This window comes from Atheta coriaria, unplaced genomic scaffold, assembly GCF_025399875.1.
Source record: "Atheta coriaria isolate IRGN ID8LTWV9N9 unplaced genomic scaffold, Caltech_Dcor_3.1 hic_scaffold_4_pilon, whole genome shotgun sequence".
Taxonomy (NCBI): Eukaryota; Metazoa; Arthropoda; class Insecta; order Coleoptera; family Staphylinidae; genus Dalotia; species Dalotia coriaria.
Window position 1 is genome coordinate 6498398 of NW_027045446.1, and position 22492 is coordinate 6520889.

Here is a 22492-nt window from a genome sequence, read left to right on the forward strand (position 1 = left end):
AGCTGCCTAGGAGAGCGAAATCGAGAAACGGGTCGAGTCGACGAATCAACAAGCGAACACATTAGACGAATTCAAACGCGCTGCGAGGAGGAAGCAAAGGCAGGGTAAATTAAAGATAAAGTTAATGAACATGTGAAGTTTGAGCACGCGGAAAGAAAGTTGAAGATAAAAGCTAATAACAGCAAATTAAAGCATATTTATTTAAATATATACTCGAATAATTCAAAAATTACTTTTAGGATATATAAATATAAACAGATCATTCTTCGTTAAAGAGGTAGAAACTGTAGAAACAAGGAAGTAAAGATAACAATTATATTTTAGGTTGATTCTAAATAATAATTATCCAAAATGATTGAAATTTGAAACAAACTTTCAATGCTATTTAGCAATTTCAAACCCACCTGGTTTTTGTTTCCGTTTGCATACGATAATAATGATATTATTCCCAAACGTGCTAACTTGCAACTCCATGGACTAACAACATCGAGGCTTATTAGATATGACGTAGTGGGCTGATGCAATGTACACTTAGTGCGCTCGCGCTGGCACACCGCTAATGCATCGCCGCATAAAATAAGGGTGTCTCTGCAGCGAAAGCCCAGGTAAGCTTTCCGGATGTGCTGCTAAATTTATACCTCCCACGGAGCCTCACCGAGCTACCAGCAGTAGTTGCAGCCCTGAGGCGCTGCCTCCCAGATGTCCCTGAATTCCTGCATGCAAGCAACCCTTACAAACCTAGTTCCGACGAGTGAAGCTAGTTGTAGACCATAGTTTCAAGAGTTTACATTACACAGAGTTAGTATGTAACTGGTTTATGAGCGAATGTATCCGAGTGTGTGGGTGTTCAAAATAAAGACGCATCGCCAAGGCGCCCATGAGGATCATGAGCGCAGGTTGCAGCGCACGTGGGAGTTGTGGACTTTGCAAGTAGGAAAGTAGATTTAGTTAAAAGTTTAAAATTTAGAAATGAATATAGAAATGTTTTTAATGAAAAATTTGATTTTTTTGGGATTTATTTAGGATTTTTGGTTGGCTTCGTGTCGGCTCATTAACAATGTAATGATGTTGTCGCAAATGTCAACGGTGTCGGCATGGCCGCGCTCTAAACAAACACGTGCCGAGCAAATAATGCGAGTTCGGAACTAATTAAAACGCAAACAGCTCCGAAGATCTTCTACCTGCTCTTCGGCTTACCAACGCATCCGGAGACGTTGTGGGTGTTTGGCTTTGGAGGACCACAGTCAGCCAACCGGGAGCGGCGCTGTTTAGGGATTGAGGTCAAGGATGTTTGCACGTCCTTCGGATTAAGATAAATTGGTTCGCAGTCCGTCGCGCCTCAGCGTCGATTATCCTGTTGACAAAAGGGTTGCTCACCACCGAAAACACGAGATAAATGTTGTCCGAAACTAGACTATCTTAGTAAAAACTTTTATTTTACTAGCATGATTAATAGAAATATAGTAAATATTGAAACTTTAATTTTTTTAGCAATTATAAATTATCGTCAGATAATCTGGTTTTAATTGAACTATTTTTACTATTCGAAGCACAATTTCCTTTTAATTTTTACTCCCTGCTTCAATTTCAATTCCAATTTGGTTCGTTATCTCGCCTTGCTGTTACTTGGTTAAGTAGTTCTTTTAGCACCGCTCGGGGGCGCGGGTCAAAACCCCACAACGCCTGATTTAGATTATTGAGGTAACTTTAACCTGAATTAAAATCCCATTTGCGATTGTTATATACGATTATTGCGCTTGAACACTTTCGTTCGTTTCACTTCGACTCTCCGTTGAAACTAAACGCTTTCTTTCTTTCTACATCCGGGCTGCAGAACACTTATTTAGCCCCCTGTTTCATCTAAAAGCCCTTTTAATTGTGTATTCTTAAAAGGGCAATCTGAACAATTTGCACTATTAATAAAAATGTAAAAATTTAAAACTAGAATTAAATTGTGAGAATGGTTTATTTCTCTGGAGAATATAATTTTAATTTTGTCTTTAGCGGTATTATTTTCAGAGACATTTCCCAAATTAAATTCACCAGTTGGCGAGCAAATGTATTTGCATTTGTTTTTGTTGTTTTCGGTTCGCGCCTTTGTTTTACGCTTAAAGCGCTCAGTTCGAATGAAGTATGCCGAATGATGATGATGATGATCAGAGCAACTCATGCACCAATTGTTCTTGTTCGTTTCCTTTCCGCTTTTCACGTTCTTCACTTTTATATTGCGCATTGCGTTTTGTTTAATTAAACCTTTTATAATTGTGTGAACGAGTTTTACGTCAATTTATTTAATTTATTCATTTTCAGTATGAAGAACAGAATTAATTAATATATTAATAAAAATCATTGTTGTAGGTTGGACAAATGCAAAAACTTTATTGTGACATGTTCTTCATGTTGTGTATAGCGTTTTGGGTCAATTTTCCACCTCACTTTTCTCCGCACTTTCATGGAAACGCAGAGAATCGCAGAGAAATTCTTCGAACTTGTTGCGTGGCAAGGAAAGTCGTAAGAAAGTCGAGTCGAGCGCGTCGCTCCTTCCTAATATAATTTCCGGGGTTTTATCATCGCCGTCGTATTCATGGGGTGCAACTTTAAGTATTTTAGTAATGTCTTTGCGCTTTCAAAGTCAGCCAGGAAACCCACTAACCAACAAGCAGGCTTAACAGCGTCTCTAACGATTCCACAAAGGAAAAAAAAATCACAAAAGTGAAAGATGAAGTGCATACTTAATAAAGTATCATAAATGTGTATCAAATTAGAGATTATATTGCCTATAAATTATATATCAAAATTATCAAAAACCTTTCTTTATATAAAACATTATTCCAATATATTCAGAAATATTTTACTTACATATTCAATACGTGTCTATTTGCATTAATGGTATTTACATCAAGTTGATATTGAGTATTACTACTCCAAACCAAGAGATATTTAATTGATTCACCCCCTAGCAATCTTAAACATACAAGTCCTCTACGAATTCGCTCTCGCAGGACGCAGTTTGTGTTGCATGAGGCAGTTCGTCGTTTCGTAATTCCTGACCCAAATTAACCACTTAATAAACTTAGAGATTGACACAAATTGGATTTGCGTGCGAGGCGCATCTCGGACGTCCCATTCGCATCGCTTTTTGAGTTAAGCCAAACATGTTTAATAACACACCACTCTTGCATAACATGCAAAGTTGAATTAATTTCCTCAAACTAAACATTTAAGTCCAAATTTAAACTGAATGAAATTTTCACTATTTTTTGACTTGAATATTTATAAAAATGCTTCACTAAAATTTACTATATGTGTTTTTTCATGCGAGACATTTCTCACTGTTTATTCTCTTCCTGTTGCTCGTATATCCTCGCAAGGGATGCGCTCATGCTACGCATATCGCATATTTTAAATTTATTAAAAATGTGGCATCGCATATTTCATCCTTTTTATATATCTGCGCGTCCCAGCAAGCTCCTTGCGTGCGCGTCCGGCATGCGAATTCTTAACGCGTTTACGACACATGCCGCATTTCCGGAAGTGAAAACTACTCGCGAGCAGCATGTGCGCAGAAAAACCCAAACGTCTTTGGAAAATTTCTTCCATATGCCCGCGCATATTGTTTTCGTATTTGTTCGCATTCGAAGGGGCGGGGGAGGTGAAGGAAACGCGGAAATTATTTTCGCAGTCGGCGCGCGGCCGGAAAATTTATGCTTCTAATATGTACACTTTTCGGGCGCTATATTTTCCGACTTACACTTATTACGTATGCACATATGGCGTTTAATCTCTTTTAATAACGTTCGTTTGTACAGATATGATTTACAGCCGGTATATACTTTTTTTCTTGAGAATATAGTGCCACATTATTATAGACAACTGTCAGATGTCATTTATATTCACACAAGAAAACATTCCTTTAGATGTTTTAAGTATATATCTATATGTGAATATAAAAATTAAAAATTTACAATGTTAAACATACAGTGAGAATATATCAGGAACCAAATAAAATGTCCATTACATTAATAAAAGAAGAATTAATCGATTGTTCTAGCAATATCCTGCGATTCGTCGCGAGATAAGAAGAAACAATGATACTGGGAATCGAAAAAGGGCAAATGAACTAAATGGACGAGAGAGATAGTGCGTCGCCTTGGGCAGACAACGATATTAAATAGAATTAATGTTCTATTGGTCAGACGCACGTTTGTCCTTAACGAGAAAAAAAGGTCAATTGATAGCCGGGACAGGACAAGAGATATGGGCTGTGAGAGCAGGGAAAGAGCCAAAAATAAAGCGAAAGAAGACAAGAAGGTAATAAATGTTTTGGTTGAAATTTGTTAGGTTCCAAAACAAATCCAAATCAACAACAAAAAATAAATTAATAATTTGTAGTGTTAAAAGCTTACAAAAATTCATCGCATCGTCAAAGATTGTCCAGAAATAAGTAAGTAATATAATCCTAGTCTGCCTACCAAATTTCATTCCAAATTATTCTAAAATCTAGAATAGGATTAAAAGCGCCATTTGGACTTGGATTGATTTACATCGTACAGCGGCGATAATAGAAACGACAATATTAATTACGCGCGCACTCTGCAAGCAGAGTTAATCGCGTATCGCGTGAATAATGCCCATATTTTTGCAATTTGCATTCGACCGCGTCGCCGATTCGAGAATTTACGATTTACCGGTGCAGCAAATGTGCACCTAGCAGTCTCAAACGCCGTGTGTCTCTCTCGTCCCGATCGGTGAGAATAAGCAGCACACAAAATTGAGTTGCACGTCGCGTTTCACTTTAGAGTTAGTTAACGCACATTGCCGCACAGCGATGAACAACATTCGAAGCGTGTTTCAACATCGGCGTGTTTTAATGTGCAATTTATGGATTGCGATGAAGAGCCATGAACATCGGCCCAACGCATTGCAACATAATTTATTGTTATGTGTTTATTTTACATTCTGGTATTTCGACGTTTAAACGTTTCAATGTTTAAATTTGCCCCCGCGGCTGTAAAAGAACCCTAATTTATATCCTACACATTAAACTCAAAAATTAATAATTGCGTATAATTAACATTCACGCAATTAATTTTCACACTCTGTGCACATTTACACTTCGTTACTTTAAACATTAAGCAATGTTTTAATTACTTAATACTTTGTTATCTTTTACAATGTTTTTATAAGATTGTTTGTTTTCACGATGTTTTTACAATTCTGATACGCGGAAAAGCCTGTAAAGTATGAAATGTATAAATTACTTGAGAGTCGTGACTAGAACGAATTAATAAAGCAGTTCCAAGTGTGTCCACATGGTCAAAACGTTAAATTATTGCTAATATAGAGTGAAGGCAAGTCAAGCTTGGAAAACTGCGAGCGAGGAAATAATTCACAGCCTTAATCTTGCTTTCCATACGTTGTATTGTTGGTTTATCCACTTCGTTTAATTGTGCTCGTTCGAGTAACACTTAGGTGCACTTAAGAGCTGGAAAATGTTGCCAACATGTCATCATTCATATTTAAATTTCTACTTGTAAATATTTATTAGCTTAGTGGGAGAATAAGAAATATGATTATTTCATTTAAATTACTAGAATGAGAATAATGCATGATTATTTATTCGTTTTACTAAGTGAATAATTTCAATTATTGAAAATTTGTTTGCGACTGCTCAAATAAACATGCTAACCAATATTTATAGATTGAAACTATGCAACAACACAAATTAATTTAATATGAAAATATTTCCAGCAATAAAAAATTTGAAAAAAAGTTTAACCCGTAATATTTCCTTGATTTGCATTATTTTGATGATGATTTGACGGCATAATACATTTCTGTAAATTAGGCAAAAAATATTTATAAGCTTTGTATTGATCGCGAGCATACGAGCGCAAGAAAGCAAATCATAATTTCTTCCAGTGCTATTTATATGCATTATATGCAAGTATAATGTAATATAAAAAAGAAAATAGGAAATGAGTAGAAATGGGCCGCAACGGACAGAAAAACGTGGCGAAGGATAGGCGCGCGCAGGACGAGGATACGGATAACGTTAACCAACACAAAACAAACACATAAAATTTTATGTTGCGTTTTAGCATGGCCGGTTGCAACCACGCACGGCATAGCGCTGCTCGTTTTTATATTGCAATTTTATCTTTTGTTCTTTGCCAGGACGAGCTGCTAGCAGCAAAAAATACGAAATAAATGCAAGGATTTTATAATGGCACTAATATCAACTATAAAATTTAGCACCGAGTACAAATTTGATGGCTAAGTAATGTTAAAAAAGCTATATTTTTTAAACTTAAACGAAAAATAATATTTTATTACATTACGGATGAAATTATATCCGAGTATATCGAGTTATGGAATTTTTTGTAACGTATGGTTTGACCTAGATTACCTCCTGGAGTGTGAGGGTGTGTTAGGACCCCCTCGCGTAATACACTATGCGCGCGGCGCGGCGAGTGCATAAATTAGTTCATGTAATTTTGAATACAGCCGGTTTGGCCCAATTTTCATCCGCCTATAAATCTTCATAGTAATGACTTCATTAAATTTTTTTGCATGTTCCGCAACGCATCCTGTGCATGAACCATGAGCGACCGAAACAACAAGGCGAAACTAGCAACAGCTCACGGCTGTTTCACGAAAGGGTGAAACGATTGTATTGTAAGTATGCGGGGGTGCACGATACTTAGCGTCGCAGCGAGTGTTTGAACAGCAATTGCTTTTTTGGTGGCGGCGTGTGAAGCGTGCGATGGCGGCGAGGGTTGGCAATGTTAGGGGAGAGTTACGGCCGAAACCGAACGAAGGATACATTGCATGATAGCATGTGATAGTCACGCAAGTCGTATCATGTTTATTTACAATTTAAATACTTTTTGAATAAAAAATTACCATGGATTTAACACGTAACAGTAGACTGGGAACAGTAAAACAGTTTCGAGGTGCCGGAAAATGTGTTTATAGATCTACAAGTATAGAATAAAATGGTTTAAAGATAGTTAAATTATGATAATGATGGCATTAGAGAATAAAAGTAATAATGTGATAATTTTATTTGTATATTCAATCAAATATTTTATTTTTATGCGGAAAATATTTTTTAAATTTTTGTTATTTTCTTTTAAAAGTAACAAAACATCATTGTTGATCATTTTTTTTATTATTTTAATTATAACCATTCTTTTTGTTCCATAAACTCGGCACGGCTTTAAATTTATTATTTTTTTATAACCTACAAGTTTGTGTGTGCAATTTTAATAATAAATTCTATAGAAATATTATTACGGTTAGTTTGTGTGGTTTGGGCAATTTTCTTTCAATGGAAATGAATAATTTATGCCTTGTTTTAAACGATCAAGAATGCATAATGGGAAAAGAGGCAGCGCGCGTGCATTGGATTTAGGCCGGACTTAGAATTAAATCTTCCGGCGCAACCGCGTCGCCATTGCCGCCACCGATAAATACATTGGCGCACGACGTCATGGCGCTTCGGCGACGGCTTGCGGCGTAATTAAATATTAAACGAAAGCACTTAAAATCCTATAACACGTACGCGCTCATATCGAATTCCAAAGGCGTGCTCCACAAACCACCGCCAACTTGCTAGCAAACTCAAGACACTAGAGAAATTATACAGGATAGTTACAAAAACACTATTTTTATAAAAACTTTGCGAATCTTCCTCATACTGTATATCCTTAGGTGTACAAACAAAGTAATTTTCAGAGATTGCGCCGTTTTCCGTCCGCGTTGTTTTTTGTCATCAATAGTTTGTACTTGTGAACTTTGCACTCCTTCAGACGAAACGACGGAAGCCGTACAAATGTTTGTCGTTCGCTGGTGAGGATAAATATGTAGCGGCGGCAATAGATTTATAACGACAAAAGGCGTCGCGCCTAAGCGACGAACGTGAAAGGCTTTGATCTTACGGCACGCTGCCAGTCGGCATCGCGCGTTGTTTCCTTGTCGAGCGCCGCCCCCGCTCATCCGGACCGTCGTAATTCCCGCTTCGACCCGCGTTCCTAGAGTCACGCGCCGCCGTGTCCCGCTTTATTACGTATAATCCATCTCGTCGGGCGCTCGGCGAACATTCAATGCCCACATTGCAAGACAGTGGCATAAAGCAAGCACTGGTCTGAAGCCTTCCTAGGGTGAGGGGTGAGCAAACAGACGAGTACGGGTTCATGTCGGGGCAATGCGAGCGCAGCGAAAACGAATGGCTCAATCTCAAACTTTTCTATTTCGTTAGCTCTCATTGTTGTTTTTAGAAAAATAAAAACATGAAACAATACTTAGGAAGGTGAAAATATAATATTATAACTTAAACTTTTATATTAACTACAAGAAATTTTTATTTATATTTAAGAATATTAATTCAAAATTGAATGCGTGAAGACATATTGATTTTCAGTGCAGGAATAATACCCTAGCGACTATTGTATTGACTTTGAATTGAACAATATGTAACAATGTCAGTTTAAGTCTGGTAATATGATTATTTAACTTGGAATTGTCCTGGCTTTAAGGAGCTATTGTTCGCTACAAATGTACAATTCGCCCTCGAGTCTATCCCGAACGTCAAAGACTATTGTGTGGGCGCTGAAACGGGCAGCAGTCGACCGCTAGTAGTTCCTATTCGAGTTGAAACCACCGGTGAGAAGAGGTGCAACACTCACAAACACCAAACCCACTAGTTCACACACTAGGTGCGTACTAGAATGAATTGATGACATCTGGACCGGCGGGCGATTTATTTCCGTCACCACCAAGAATTAATCACAATCCACACGGTGAACGCAAATTACTCATCTGCCTTTTTAGTTTAACCAGGGTAGAGATAGAGCTTTGCTAACAGGCCTAACAGAATCACCTCTATGTAGACGCAGGTTTGTGTGTTTGTGAAATTCTAGAATATACTGAATGTACGATGTTGGAGCGGAGTAGGCAGAGTCATATGTTAATAATTTGGAGTGTTGGAAGAGCGGAGTCGAGCATAGAACGTGAGCAACATGTTGGCAACACATCAGGCCTCGACTCGAGTTGACGAAACTGCCGGCGACGAAACCGCGGCGAAAAGAGATTAATTCTGCCCGCAAACCGCCTCCGACGTGTACCAACTGCTAAAAACCACAAACGGCAAGCGGAAATTCAAGCTTATTAATTTATTTATTTGTCGCAAAGTTTTCGCATCAATTGAAATGATTCAAAGAAGTAAACGTATAAAAAGGACAATATTTTAAGAAATTTTCTAGGAAATAACAAGAAATAAGAATATTGGAATTTTAATTATAATTGTGTACATGAAAATGCTATTAACATTAAGAGTTTTAAAAGGATTGTGTAATTTGCGAAGATAACAACACATTTTTACCGCTCCATACAATATTATTATCGTTTTAAATTTTTTATTCATATTTTCATGATAAAAAAGATGCTACAGTCATTCTACGGCCAATATATGCGGAAACCTATAAAATTTTAATGTTAATACAGGTAATCAAAACATTATCTTTAATTAAACCTTGCAATAAATGTAATATCGTTAATAAAGCCCTGAACAGCTTGCAGCGCGTTCGAAAAAGTCCTGAAATTTATCGAGACATCTTTATATGCAAAATTATGAATATTTATTAACGCGCTAGCGACCGGAAATAGCTTCCGTCTCTCTTACCGGTGCCGAATTTCTACTTCCCCAAAGCGAACGTAAGCCGAGCCAATAAAGAAAATTTAAAGTGACATTGCGCTACATTCCGGTTAAAGCCAAATGCATGACTCGAAGTCATATTTATTTGTTTGCCGCGAATGGCAATCGGTAAGTAAAGCAAGCAAAACAAAGTAAGAATTGCGCAGGTAGCGTAGGCAAAGAGAGAAATGAATAGAAACGTGAAAAGCAAACGGTGTGCCAATAAATTGCGACGCGTGAAACGTGCCGTGCTGCGCGACACGCATCTATTACGAAAAATACAACAATAAAAACAACGGCAAACAAATAATAATTCAATGGGTATTAGGCATTTCACCTTTCCCCGAAACCGCACACAGCTTTTCCAAATAAAGCCATAACAATGGTAATAATTTTTGAGCCTTTCGAAAATGCTCTCACCTTTCGCATAGCGCGTTTCAGTTTTGTGTGGCGCGTTTAATGCTGAATGAAAAACCGCTAACGTTGTTGTGGTTTCAGGGTATTAAAGTGCTTATTAAAATTACATTAACGCGCCGCACTCGGTGCGGCGGTCGATTTTGTCGTTATGCTGAAAACTGAACTTTGCACAAATCACATTTTCACAATTTTCGCCGAAGCGCGCACTTATAATTAGCGATATTTCTTACTGTCTCGTCCGCGCCGTGAGCGCTGATGGTGGGCGATTATAAGCGAAGCACGTCTCGTTTTCATAACGTTATGAAATGTTGCGATACGAAGCGGAGCGTAATAAAACGCAACAGAATGAAACGATGGAACTCCCACGTCAAGCGTGGTGCAAGCAGGCGAATAAATCAACCGAGAAAGAAGGAGAATTCGCGTGCGGTGCCATTCGCGAAACGTCCAGACGTGTCACAATTTCGAAGAGAAAATGAAGATGGAAAAATGAACCAAAATTATAATGAGAATTAAAATGGAAATTTTATAGTTAGCTAAAAAATTAATCCATTAAAATGAATTTCTTCGAATATAAAAATATAAATAAAATTTTAGTTAAAAAATTACAAAGATTTTTTTTAGAAAAAAAAATGCATAAATCTGTGAATAACCTGTCGTCAAAGTTCACTTTTATTCACTTTACTATAATGGCACATTGCATGTTGCATGCCCCACGTGTCCGAACGATAAACGTGCATTGCCAACTTTTGCGCACACTAGAATTTCTTTTGCCAGGTGATCGCGTTTGAAAAAATGCGTGAACCATAAAAAATGCGACATAAACGCGGCACCAGTCGCGCGGAAATGGCCAAGAAACAAATGCACTCTTATTATTATTTTATTAGGCGAGCACTTGCACTCAGACGGGTCGTAATTATACAGGTCGAACAGCCGCATGCTCGCGTGCCACACAGCTACTTTCGCGAATACACAATATATAAAAATAAACATAAAAATAGAAGGCTGCGAAATGCGTTCGAAATTGTGCACTTGCAACATTATACACTTGAGTGCGTACACGAGTGGCAAACAAACTTAAAACCTATCTGCTAGTGCAGATTACGTCGTGTAACATAAACGCCGCTAGTATTAATAGAGCTAAAAACTGTTCAAAGCTGATAGGAAACGTTTGCAAAACTGTGGAAAACTAGCAGAAAACTGTGAGAAACTAGCAAAGGCACTACGCACAAGAGTGGTTTCTAACCGTGCTTCGTTGGCACTTGTGTTCGCGAGGAAATCAAGTTAAAAGTGCTTGAAAACAGAACTAAGCCGCCATACGTGCGTTCGAATCATGCCACCCTTATTTCAAGCGCAGCGCAGCGCGGAATTTTATTTTAATTGCACGCTACTAACGTGCACAATGGCTAACTATGTACGCTTAGAAGGGCAATTTCAACTTTCAAAATTAATAGAAAAACTGGTATTTTCCTAACATTATTACATTATATATAAGTTGACATATATTTTTAATATTTATATTGAATTTACATAAAACAATAGTGTATAAAGTATCAAGGGCCAAAACAGAAGTTTTGTTTCACGTTTAAACTTCTGTATTTTAAATCTTTGACATTCGCTTGAACACTACTAGGAAATGTAAGGTTATAAATGTCGTGTCTTGCTACACAAGACACCTTCGTTGGCTCGTTTAATTGGCGATGCATAGAATTTCATATGGTTTGGTGCTGCACCGTTGGAAAATGGGCAGGTGCAAGCTCCGGCCCGTAGATAATGCCCATGAGCAAAGTACTTAACGCACGGCTTGGACGTCCGCATATAAAGTGCCTCTTTTTGTGTCTAAAAACCGTGGAAAAACTGGCTTTATATAGGTAGAAGTAGAAAAAAGTTTTTTTTTGACAAAAAGCGTACTGGAATAATTAAAATAAAGCTATTGTGGTAATCAATATTTGGTCAAAAAATATTAGCTGTTCAAATAACCATTCAAAACTTTTTATTTTCCATTTTAAAACACTTTGTACCGAACTGTTCATTGTTTGGGAGTATGTAAATACAATGCTGCAATAATATCGGTATATTGTGTTACAACAAGAGCTAATTAAAAGTTCAGATTGTTGCGCGTGCTTGCATTCCATGGGCAGCGGAAAATTTGAACATTTTTCATTGCCAACTTGTTACTTGCCGCATTTTCTCCCAACGCGGCGCAGCGCAATTGACTGCGTAATGAATTTAAAATTCCGCTGTTTTTAATAAAGCAATTCGATCGCTTCATTTTCACGCTGGTATGCGCCATTGTAATTTAAATAAACTAGTTACAGATTAAACGATATTATATACAACAAAAACGATTTTCCAACGTTATGATGGATGTTATGAGCTTTTTTATTTTGTTTTTGGTCAAAATAGTCAAATTAATGTTTGTAGTTACGTTTTTGCATAAAAGTATTTGCTGTTTATAACTCTATATATTTAACAAATATTTATATATTTTATTAAAATTTGAAGAATCAATATACTTATTGTATTACGTAAGGATTATGTTTTGTATGCTTACAATATTTATTTTGGGAAGCAATTTTAATAAAGAAAATGAAAATATAGCTGACATATTTGCGTCTTTCCTGGCACTTTTCTGGTATATTTTTACGTTGTCTTTTTGGCGTTGTTTACGCAAATACTACTCAGAATGTGAAATTGAAAATAAAAAAAGAGAAGCGATCGCAAATCGATATCGCGACGCAAGTGCGCAATTCCATCTGAAACAAACAAAATATAAAAATAAAACCCGAATTGAAAAAGAAAAAATTCAATGCTTAATCTTAAATTATTTATCAGAAAATATAACGTCTTTTTTGCCAAGTTTAAAATTAACATCAGAATTTAAAACTAAACTGTACCTAATTTATAGTAAACTTTTAATTAAATAGTTAATTAATTTTGCCTGTTGATGAGATTTTGTTTTAAATGAAATTTTACACTCTTAAGATGGAAAAATCAAAACCGTTATTCTCCGAAATTATAATTTATTCAAGTAGTTATATAATTTATTATTACTTGAGAAAATATTTAATTACTCCCTTAGTAAATATTTTTGCATACATATGACTCTTTTACATTTTTACCCGCGCATCCACTCATTGCCTCGATCCCTTTTTTGCCCGGTTTTAGGAAAGAGATTTCCTGGAAGCACATGCCTGTAGGCTTCGCATCTTTGTCTGTCCCCAACCGTATTTTGGCTATTTATTTCGTTCGGTTTTTGGCCGAAAGGCAGAGCTTTTGAATATTGGATCCTGCGGGCGCGCCGTAGTTTTATTTGCGTTTTTAAATTTCGTACGGCTCAACACATATAAGCATAGGTCATAAAATTTTAGTATAATGGTGCCCGCCACCATTCGGTAGTCCGATGTTATTGGCATGCTTAGTTTTATTCCTTTCAAAAAACCAATAACCAATACAACCAAATTATACCGTAAAATTATTTAATATATTTCCAAATAAATAAATATGCAAAACATTGATTTTTCCATAAAGGTATGATATTATATTGTGATAGAAATGTATATGAATATTTTAATTTGTACAAATGTTCGAAATTTTTAGACATTCAAATTTTGTGCACCGAATAAATGTGAATAAGTAAACCGCACCAGACGACCAATCAAATTTGATGTCACCATAATCATTCCACCGCTGCTACCGCCGCCGCCAGAGCATTACCGCTGCTTGAATATCGCTAATTTCGATAATACGAAATCGTTTACCGTTTATCGCTTACAGCTTCTAGCCAACGCGCTGAACCGCTTACACTTGCCCCCAAATGGAATGCTAATCCACAATAAAACACAAATTGCATTGCCATTGCCGTGCTCTCCACAGACTCAAGAATAGACATTCAAATAAAATTAGAAACTGTTTCATAATCCCCCTTAAAAAGATAAACAAAAAACATAAAATTAATAACTAAATATATTCATATATAAAAGTAAGAAATAGCAATTACCTATATTATATTATGTATTCGAGTTTTATAAATAATTCCTTATTTCATTCATTTTTGTTACAATAATCTGTCAGCTTGTTATTTTTTAGTTTTGCTTATATGGTTCAATGCAACACAAAGACACCACTTGACATTAACCGTAGTTAACTACAATATGACATTCTTTTCAATTCCCTTCGTTTTCCGTTCCATCAATTCCATTACTATTATTATCATTCATACAACCAAAGTTGTTATTATTACAAAAAAAGACCACTAAAAATAGGAATGATTGAAATGTTTTTGTTCGTAAAAGTTCGTCGCATTATTAATGCATTTTAAAGTGGTTTTTGTTGTTCATGTCGATTAAAAAAATAACAGTAACTAAAGAAATGTCCACAATCCAAATCAGTGTGACATAAATGTATACCTACTGGAGTTTATTATTTATTAGATAATTAAACATTCTTTTAGTTTATTTTGTAATATCGTGTTGACAACTCAATATCTAACTTCAATGTTGGGAGTAAAGTTGATCCGAAGCTTTCTCTTGTTTTACGACTCTTCCGAGCAATGCATGCACGTCGTCGATCATAAACTCTGCAATAGTATCAGCACTTCAATGTACACTTAAAACTAACGCTTATAAACTTGTATCCTTGCATATTTTCATCCGTCCTCGCCAGCATTGTGAACATTGTGCGGAATGTTCCACCCTCAAATTCCAAATATTTCCTTACGAGTGTATATCAACTTTATGTCCAATTTGCGTGCGCATACAAAGTGTCGACATGCATAACTACCGCTCAAACCCACCAAAAATACATAACGTTTTATTGTCATGTCAAACATCGAAATGGCGGAACATCAAAACATCGAATTATCAAAATATTCAACACATCCTACTAAATAAGATGTGCGTGTTTATGAACGTAATACTCTGCTATACCGAAATGCTAAAAACAAACTAGTAAATTATACGCTTTCATCAGTGAGATATTTACCAACACAGCAATATTCGGCGATAAAAAAAATTAAACACTCAACCAAATTACATCCACACATTCAACGCTATTTCTTCCCCCACTTATCTTGGATCGATATGCAAGCATAAATGTTGTAATATATATTTGAACTCAACTGAACTGTAGCTATAAATTGTGTTGATGTTGATGTGTGTTTCATCTATTCGTGTAGAACTTACTTTTGCTACATTTACAGGCGCTACATTATTAATACCAGCCGCATACCGGCGGACGAGTGTGTAACAAAGTCTGAAAATGTTATTTTTTACCTGTGACGGTAAAAATATGCGTCGCGTGCGTGCAGCATATATACGCCAACATTACACGTGTGTTTTAATAAGGGGTAATATTTCGCCCCGACTCAAACGAGTGAACAAAGTACGCATAACTATGTTCGACAATGTTTCGAATTCTTTCAGGCACGCTTGGTCGGCGTACACTCTTTGGAGATGCGATATGGAAGTTCATAATTAACCATCAAATTTTGATTAATTACCTTAAACCGCCTGGCAATTATTATAGAATGGGTTGGAAATGGAACCAAATTAGGATTTTGCATGATTTTCCAAACCAACCTACCAATATGTTATGTTTTTAAAGAGACTACATTTAAAGAGTCAATAATACCTACAATTTTAAGGCAGGAACTTTGAACAATTTTTGCAGCTAATGTAAACAGAAATTAGTTTACTTCTTATTTAAATAAGAAAATTAAATAGGTCATAGAAAAAAATCTTTCTCAAGTAATAAAATGAATTATTTGTATTCAATAGTTGATGTAGTAGTTGTAATAGCCAATTTTACTTTGTAAGTATCTTAGTATGTCGTGTAAAACTTTAATTGCTACTTAAATAACTTGTCAGATGACGTGAAAAATAAATAAAAGTATCACGTTCGAGTTTCAGAGAATTTATGTAACCGCAGACTTGAAACTTAAAACATGAAATCTGAAGCAGGATTAGTTATTAAGTTTCAAACTGATTTCCAATAATGTCAAACTTGCCATTTAAAAATTTATTACAAAATTGTCAAAATTGTATCTAACACATTAATCAATAATAATCTTGTCATAATATTTTGTTAGCTCTAATACAACAACAATTTTATATGTGCGGATTACTGTTAGTAGTAAATAAATTATTAATCTGACGTTATGCTACGTAAATTTGCCATAGTTGCAACAAAAATTGTGCAAAATCTATTAAAAATTTTCAAGAGAAAGAACTAACTAAGACTACAGTGTAAAAGTTGCAAGACTATGTGCTAAGCACCAGCACTGCTGGCTTGTAAGCTGCAAACCCGATTAAAGCACAGAAAGGATCAAGAGTGAATGTGTCATAGTGTGAGCCTGTGCGCAGGCACGCAGGACGTAAAACTAGCATGGGAAACAATGGGACGAAATGTGATTTTGTAAAAATATTGCCGCTTCAGGCAATAATAAGATTTAATACCTCCAACTGGCAAAAGAACAAAGTTTCAAAACAAATAGACAGAAATAAACCTGGTATCGATGTGTAGAGTATTTAATGTAACATAATACTACACAATTTTAAAAGGTAGGTATACGCTATTGATTGCAGGAACAAACTTTGCTTCTACAAGCCTAGGGCGAGATGGACTAGTTATTCGTTGTTCGACGAATGAAATAGTTTATTGCGTTTCAGTAAAATGCTAGTTACATGACCAAAAATAAAATAACACTTCAAGTAACGTTTTGTGACATATTACATTTGTTTCGTAATAAGTTACATTCGTTTAATAAATATATATGGAAACATTTTCAGTATTTGGATATTTTTATATTTTTAGGCAATAAATATTGATCAAAATTCAAAAAATTAGATATCAGAGAATTCGGCGTTTAATTGGTTTGCAAATTGAATCATATAAAATGTTTTTTTATTACATGTTTAAAAAATACGCGATATTGCTTTCAATTTGCTAATTAAATTACATCATGAAACTAAAATATACGCAAACAAACATTTAACGTTTATTCGATAATAATAAAATTGTTTATCGTTGATATTAATCTATGTCACAATGATCCATTTAATAATTGCTCATCAACGTACTAAAAATGAACGCAACAAATGTAATTCCTAGAATTCCACTTCATATTCATATATGTCATTCGTTGGCAAACAAATATATGCTCGGAATTTCCATGCAACGAATGCAAATTACATGTTAAATAAGTAAAAACACAAGTGGAAATGTAAATCGACGAAAAATATTATTTATTTCTTGCAAAAACAATTTTTAAGGACACGAGAAACGTCAATAAAAGAGGGATGTGCTAGACAGTAGCAAAAGGTAGCTGGAAATGCGGAAAGATTCAAAAAATGACAAATATGCAGATGATAAGTATGAGGCGACGACGGTAGCAGCCCGACGGAGGCGGCGCAAAAGCTTTGTCACCTTTTTGCATCGATTTGAATTTCAAACATCTTTGTCGACCGCAAACCGACGGTTTTAGGTTCTATCTTAAATCGGAATTTGACAATATAAAAGGAGGTCTAATAAAATTGCTAATGTAAAAATAATGTCTACGCAAAATTTGTTATTTTATGAGTTTTCATATTTTTATGTCATAAAAACACTTTGTATAAATATTGCAAAATTTTTCTATTCTTACTTTTAATTTTTTGTTGATGAAAATTGTGTTTATTGATATCAATAGTGGCGAAGTCCCCAAGATGAAACGAAAACGCGACAACGGATATTGTAAAAATTGCGCAAACAGCACCAGCGTTGAAAATTGCAGACATTTTCTTGCTCCACAAATGCATTTTGCAATGCAATTTGGTAGAGCTGGTGGTGGGGGCGGCAACACATTGTCCTAAGTGCTGGCGTTGTTGTGGGTTTGTGCGGTGGAAGTATTTGCATTTGTTTGTTTTTTAATTTTACCTGTAGATATTCCTATCTAAATATAAAAAACCATACACATTGGCAAAATTATAAATTTTATTTCTATCTTATTTTTTCTCATTTTGTATTTCGAAACAACCACATCGCCTAGTTTTGAGCAACTTGGGGAGTTTGCTTGGCGCTATTGACGCTTCCCGGCAATTTACATGCCTTCCACGTTTCTGTCAAGTGGACGTAATGTGTATGCAAGTCTGGCGCATCAATTAAACCGCGCAAGATGCGCAAGAAGGATGGGTTAAATTATTAAGAGCAACCTTTGAGTATCGATACTCGTATATTCCAAGATGGCGAGTTTGGTGCAGTATTACGTTATTACAATGTTAGAACATCAGAACTTCACGAAGCCGGAGAATATTATACGCTCCAGAACTAATTTATGCATGTTGAATAAAAAAATTACAAAGCCCGACTGTTTAATATAGGGCCATCAAGCTATCAATACTTTCGAGGAGTTTTGCACCAAATTTGATAGCTAATTTATTCAAGGTAATGAGTTATTAAAGGACACTTATTAAAGTTATAAATTTATCACAAATGTGCCTTTTTGTTTTCAATATTTTGGATTGCAGTTGCAAAATAAATAAAATCTCAATTTTGGTAGAGTGTATTTACACTCGTATGTTGTCTTTGTTTGTTCCTTATATTCTTTTTTATTCGGATGCTTTTCCAATGTTTTTTGTTTTGTGCACTCACATTTGAAATTCTATACTTCTGGAAGCAGTACGAATTGTTCAACTTTGTATTAGAGTTCGAGTTCCAGTGAGTGAGCAACGCCAATGCCAATAAATTTTCGTTGAAATTTCTGACTTTTTTTGGGGCCATCAATACGCGCATGCTTTTATGCTTTTAAGATATCGGCTTACATTCGTTTGAAATTTTATATAATTCCAACCAATTTCATCAGCTTGATGTGTTTCCGATGAATTTGCTTTATTTTACCAAAATCCAAAAATAACATGTAATAATTTTATTAATAAATTAATAAATAATGGTCTTTTTGGGCGTTCATCATTTGCAGATGTATCAAATTAAAACATGGTTTTGTGTGTGATCGCGCAGTATACCAACATTTTACTCTAAACCTGAATAAATAAATTTAAATTGGTTATATATAAATCGAAATAATAATATTAAATCGTTTTAAATTACAATTTTAATATTAAGCTTAAAATTTTCGTTTAATCATGCAGAAATATTTGAAAATAGGCATTAAATTTGAGGTTAATATTTATAGCACATTATGCTTTTAATAAAATTACCTATACCCAGTAATATTATTGATTTTTTAACGAAATTAGATTGAATAATATCAAAATATTTTGCAGAAAAAATAATGCAACGCGTATAATTATACCTAAAATTCAAACATCATATATAGGTAATGAATATTAATTCTTGGAATAAAACAAAGCCTATGTATTAACAATGGATCCATCTGAGTATTCTATGCTTAAATATTCATTTATCAGGATGCTAGTTACTGCCAATAATGGATATCTACCGGCATTTACACAATTGGCGCGTGTGTAGCCAGGATTTGAATATGTTCACAACGCAGTCCGCGGATCTAAGCCAAAAACACTGAACAAGCAAATGTGCAAACGCGATATTGCCGCTCAGCTAGCCGCCTCCAGCATTTCACTTGCCACAATCGCGCGTTTACAGTTTCGCTCGACTAACAGAAAAATATAATAAATTTGCGCGTTCGCACGCGCGCACCGCCGTAAAAAGAACGTTTATTACATTGTATATTCATTTACAGTTGCAGTTCGTGTTTCGGTCTCTATGTGCGTGTAATCAGAAGAGCTTCCACGGTCGTGTGAATAAATATGCAGTATTTTATTCGCGCTCACAATTCGCCGGTATGCATTTTCCTAATAATGTGCAATAAGAGGATGCATTATTTTTTATGCTAGTGTTTATTATTTTGCGTAAGAATTTCATTGGTTGTAGAATGAAATTATATTCAGCATCACCACATTTCTGATATAGTCCTAAATTGTTATTTTTTGCGCAAATAAAAATACAATTGTGTGAAATTATGAATAAAATATCAGCGATTTTAACCCTTCGTGATGTCGTAAGCATTTGTCATTTTTTACAACCTTTTACGCAGGGGTAAACCACAATGACCAGAACCGAGCGGCTGCCTGAAAGATGAGAATATTATATTCAGCGCAACTGGCCCCTTGTTATCCCTTTATATTAATGACAGTTTTACATTCGTCTGGTACTGCTATGCAAGACCCAAAACGGACCGAATGCGTTTGAAATTATTCTCCAGCTTCCAACATCCGACAGTGTTTCGACGTGTTTGCGTATGCTAGCAAAAGGTTTTTGCTCGTGCAGTCGCTTTTGAGGATTACAAACGTGGCGAGTGGTAAATGTTTTCTAACGGCACTAATGCCATGCCAAACTACACTTCTAGTTGATGCCTATCTTTTGCAGCTGTAAATTCAGCATATCCAATCATTAATTAAAACATACTGAGTTTCTCGCAAATATATTTTCCTACAGCGCTTTTTTATATTTTTTACTAGCCTTTTATGGTTATGTCATTGGTGCCAGCTTAGAGTGATTGATATAGATGCATGAGGTGTAATATATTTGACAAGCCTGCTCCACATTTATTGATGTGATATTGATCTCAGCCATACTAATGCGTTTCTAAATGTATAAATAAATATTTTACATGTTTGCTCAGAAATTTTGCAAAAATAGAAGCACATTTCAAAACTTTAATCGACTTTGTTGATATATTTTGAAATCAGTTTAAAACTAGTTAAACATAAATCTACAGGTTTCTTTAAATTGAAACTTCAACTCAACTTCTTCTTCTTCTTTCACTTGTTTAGCTGCCATGTGCCCAAAAGCTTGTTAGCGAGTGATATAGGTAGAAACTTTATCTCATGTCAACTTTCCAACATTCACCGAGCTAAAATATAATCAACTTTGTTTATTGGCTGTTGATTCCTTACTCTCTCTTCTTTTGTCCCTAACGCGTTCGGTTTTTCTCTTTATTCCTTCTATTTTCTTTTTGTTAGTGTTTGCTTCTTCGGCTGGTGCTCCTGTTCCTGGTTTCTTCTGATAAAGAAAGTTTTGCAACTCGCGCTCGGAATCTTTTGGGCTTGTTTTCGTTTTTACTCTAAAACGTTTCACAACGTAGCGGCAACAACAGTATCAAAACAGGCCGGGACTAAGCAGGACTAAGGACTTGAACGCAAATACAAACAGCAAACAGTAACAGAGTACAATATGTGAACGCGTTTAGTCCGGTATTGGCGAATGCGACGCTGCTGGTTGCTTGCGAAAGTTTTTCAAAAGAAATGAAACTTTGTTGGACACTTTTAAAAATTTACACCACGTGCGCACATACTTATGTAAATAAATTTAAAAACATAGAAACAAATTTTTTAAATTAAATTCATTAAAAAATTTAATGATTTTTTTTTTGTAAATTTACTTACCTATGCGTTCATATGCTGATTCTGCAAAAATTATCACTGCACAAATTGATGCAAACCGCAACGGCCACATTTTGATGTTGCTGGTGAACTGTTCAGATCGCTGACTGTAAATCGCAACCAAGCACTCAATAATCTCTTTTTCGCAGCCGATCAACTTTGTACACACAGCAGTTTTAATGTTTATTTTTTTTACTATCGAATTTTTTGCACAAAAGCCTCACTGGCGCGAACGCCACATGAAATTAGTTCGCATCCGCTTGGATCGCGTGCACTGATTTGAATATGGATGAATATGGATTCATGTTATGGGCTTAGAAATTTTTGCACGTTATGTATAGATCGGTGATAATCCGATTGTAATCTGCAATTTTTTGCGTATACTTTGATCAGATGTATACAACAATAATTAAAAATATTTTAACGTTACGAAAACATTTTACGCGAGTGCACAAAAAAAGAATTCCCCGTATGTTACTTAGTTTTTTAATGTTTTTTTTTTGCAGCACAATAAATGTCCTCGTTCTATGTCGCAATGGTGGCGTCCATTTGATGTTCAGATAGCACTTTAACACATTAGAGGTTCTGATTTACGCGCGATAAATTACGCTCGAAGCGTCCGCCTGAGTAGGCAAAACGAACACGAAATGTGTCGCCAAGCCGGCAGAAATCACGAAATGTTTGGGAGCGCCGGAGATACTCGGAGCGAATAACGTACACGTCTGCGTTGCGCTGCGGTGCCGATTGTACTGACGCGTCGTTTGCTCTGGAGGCGGCAGGCGGCGGCAAGCGCGGCGTTCACTGGCGCCTCCACCATGTTCCTATGCCGGCAAAAACTTGCCAATGCGCTTGTGCGCAAGCCAATATTTCATTATTCTTTTATTGCAACCACATAACTAATGTAATATAAAATAATAAAACTAAAAAAATGAATGTAATCAGAAAAAGTGATATTACTATGAAAAAAAAATAGATTAATACA

General features: G+C 35.6%; 1 protein-coding gene and 1 long non-coding RNA gene across 2 annotated transcripts in view; both read right to left on the reverse strand.

The window, feature by feature from the left end:
- Window positions 1–22278, reverse strand: part of LOC135791032 (acid sphingomyelinase-like phosphodiesterase 3b) — a 91995-nt gene extending 69717 nt beyond the window's left edge. The window contains exon 1 of the mRNA XM_065301344.1: window positions 21514–22278. Within this exon, the coding sequence (XP_065157416.1) occupies window positions 21514–21583 (70 nt within the window). The 5' untranslated portion in view covers window positions 21584–22278. The remainder of the gene's footprint in view (window positions 1–21513) is intronic.
- Window positions 9400–9598, reverse strand: LOC135790236 (uncharacterized). Its single transcript, XR_010547717.1, has 2 exons — window positions 9536–9598; window positions 9400–9482 (listed from the first exon to the last, which is right to left on the reverse strand). It is a non-coding gene; the product is annotated as an uncharacterized lncRNA (long non-coding RNA).
- Window positions 22279–22492: the final 214 nt, after the last annotated feature.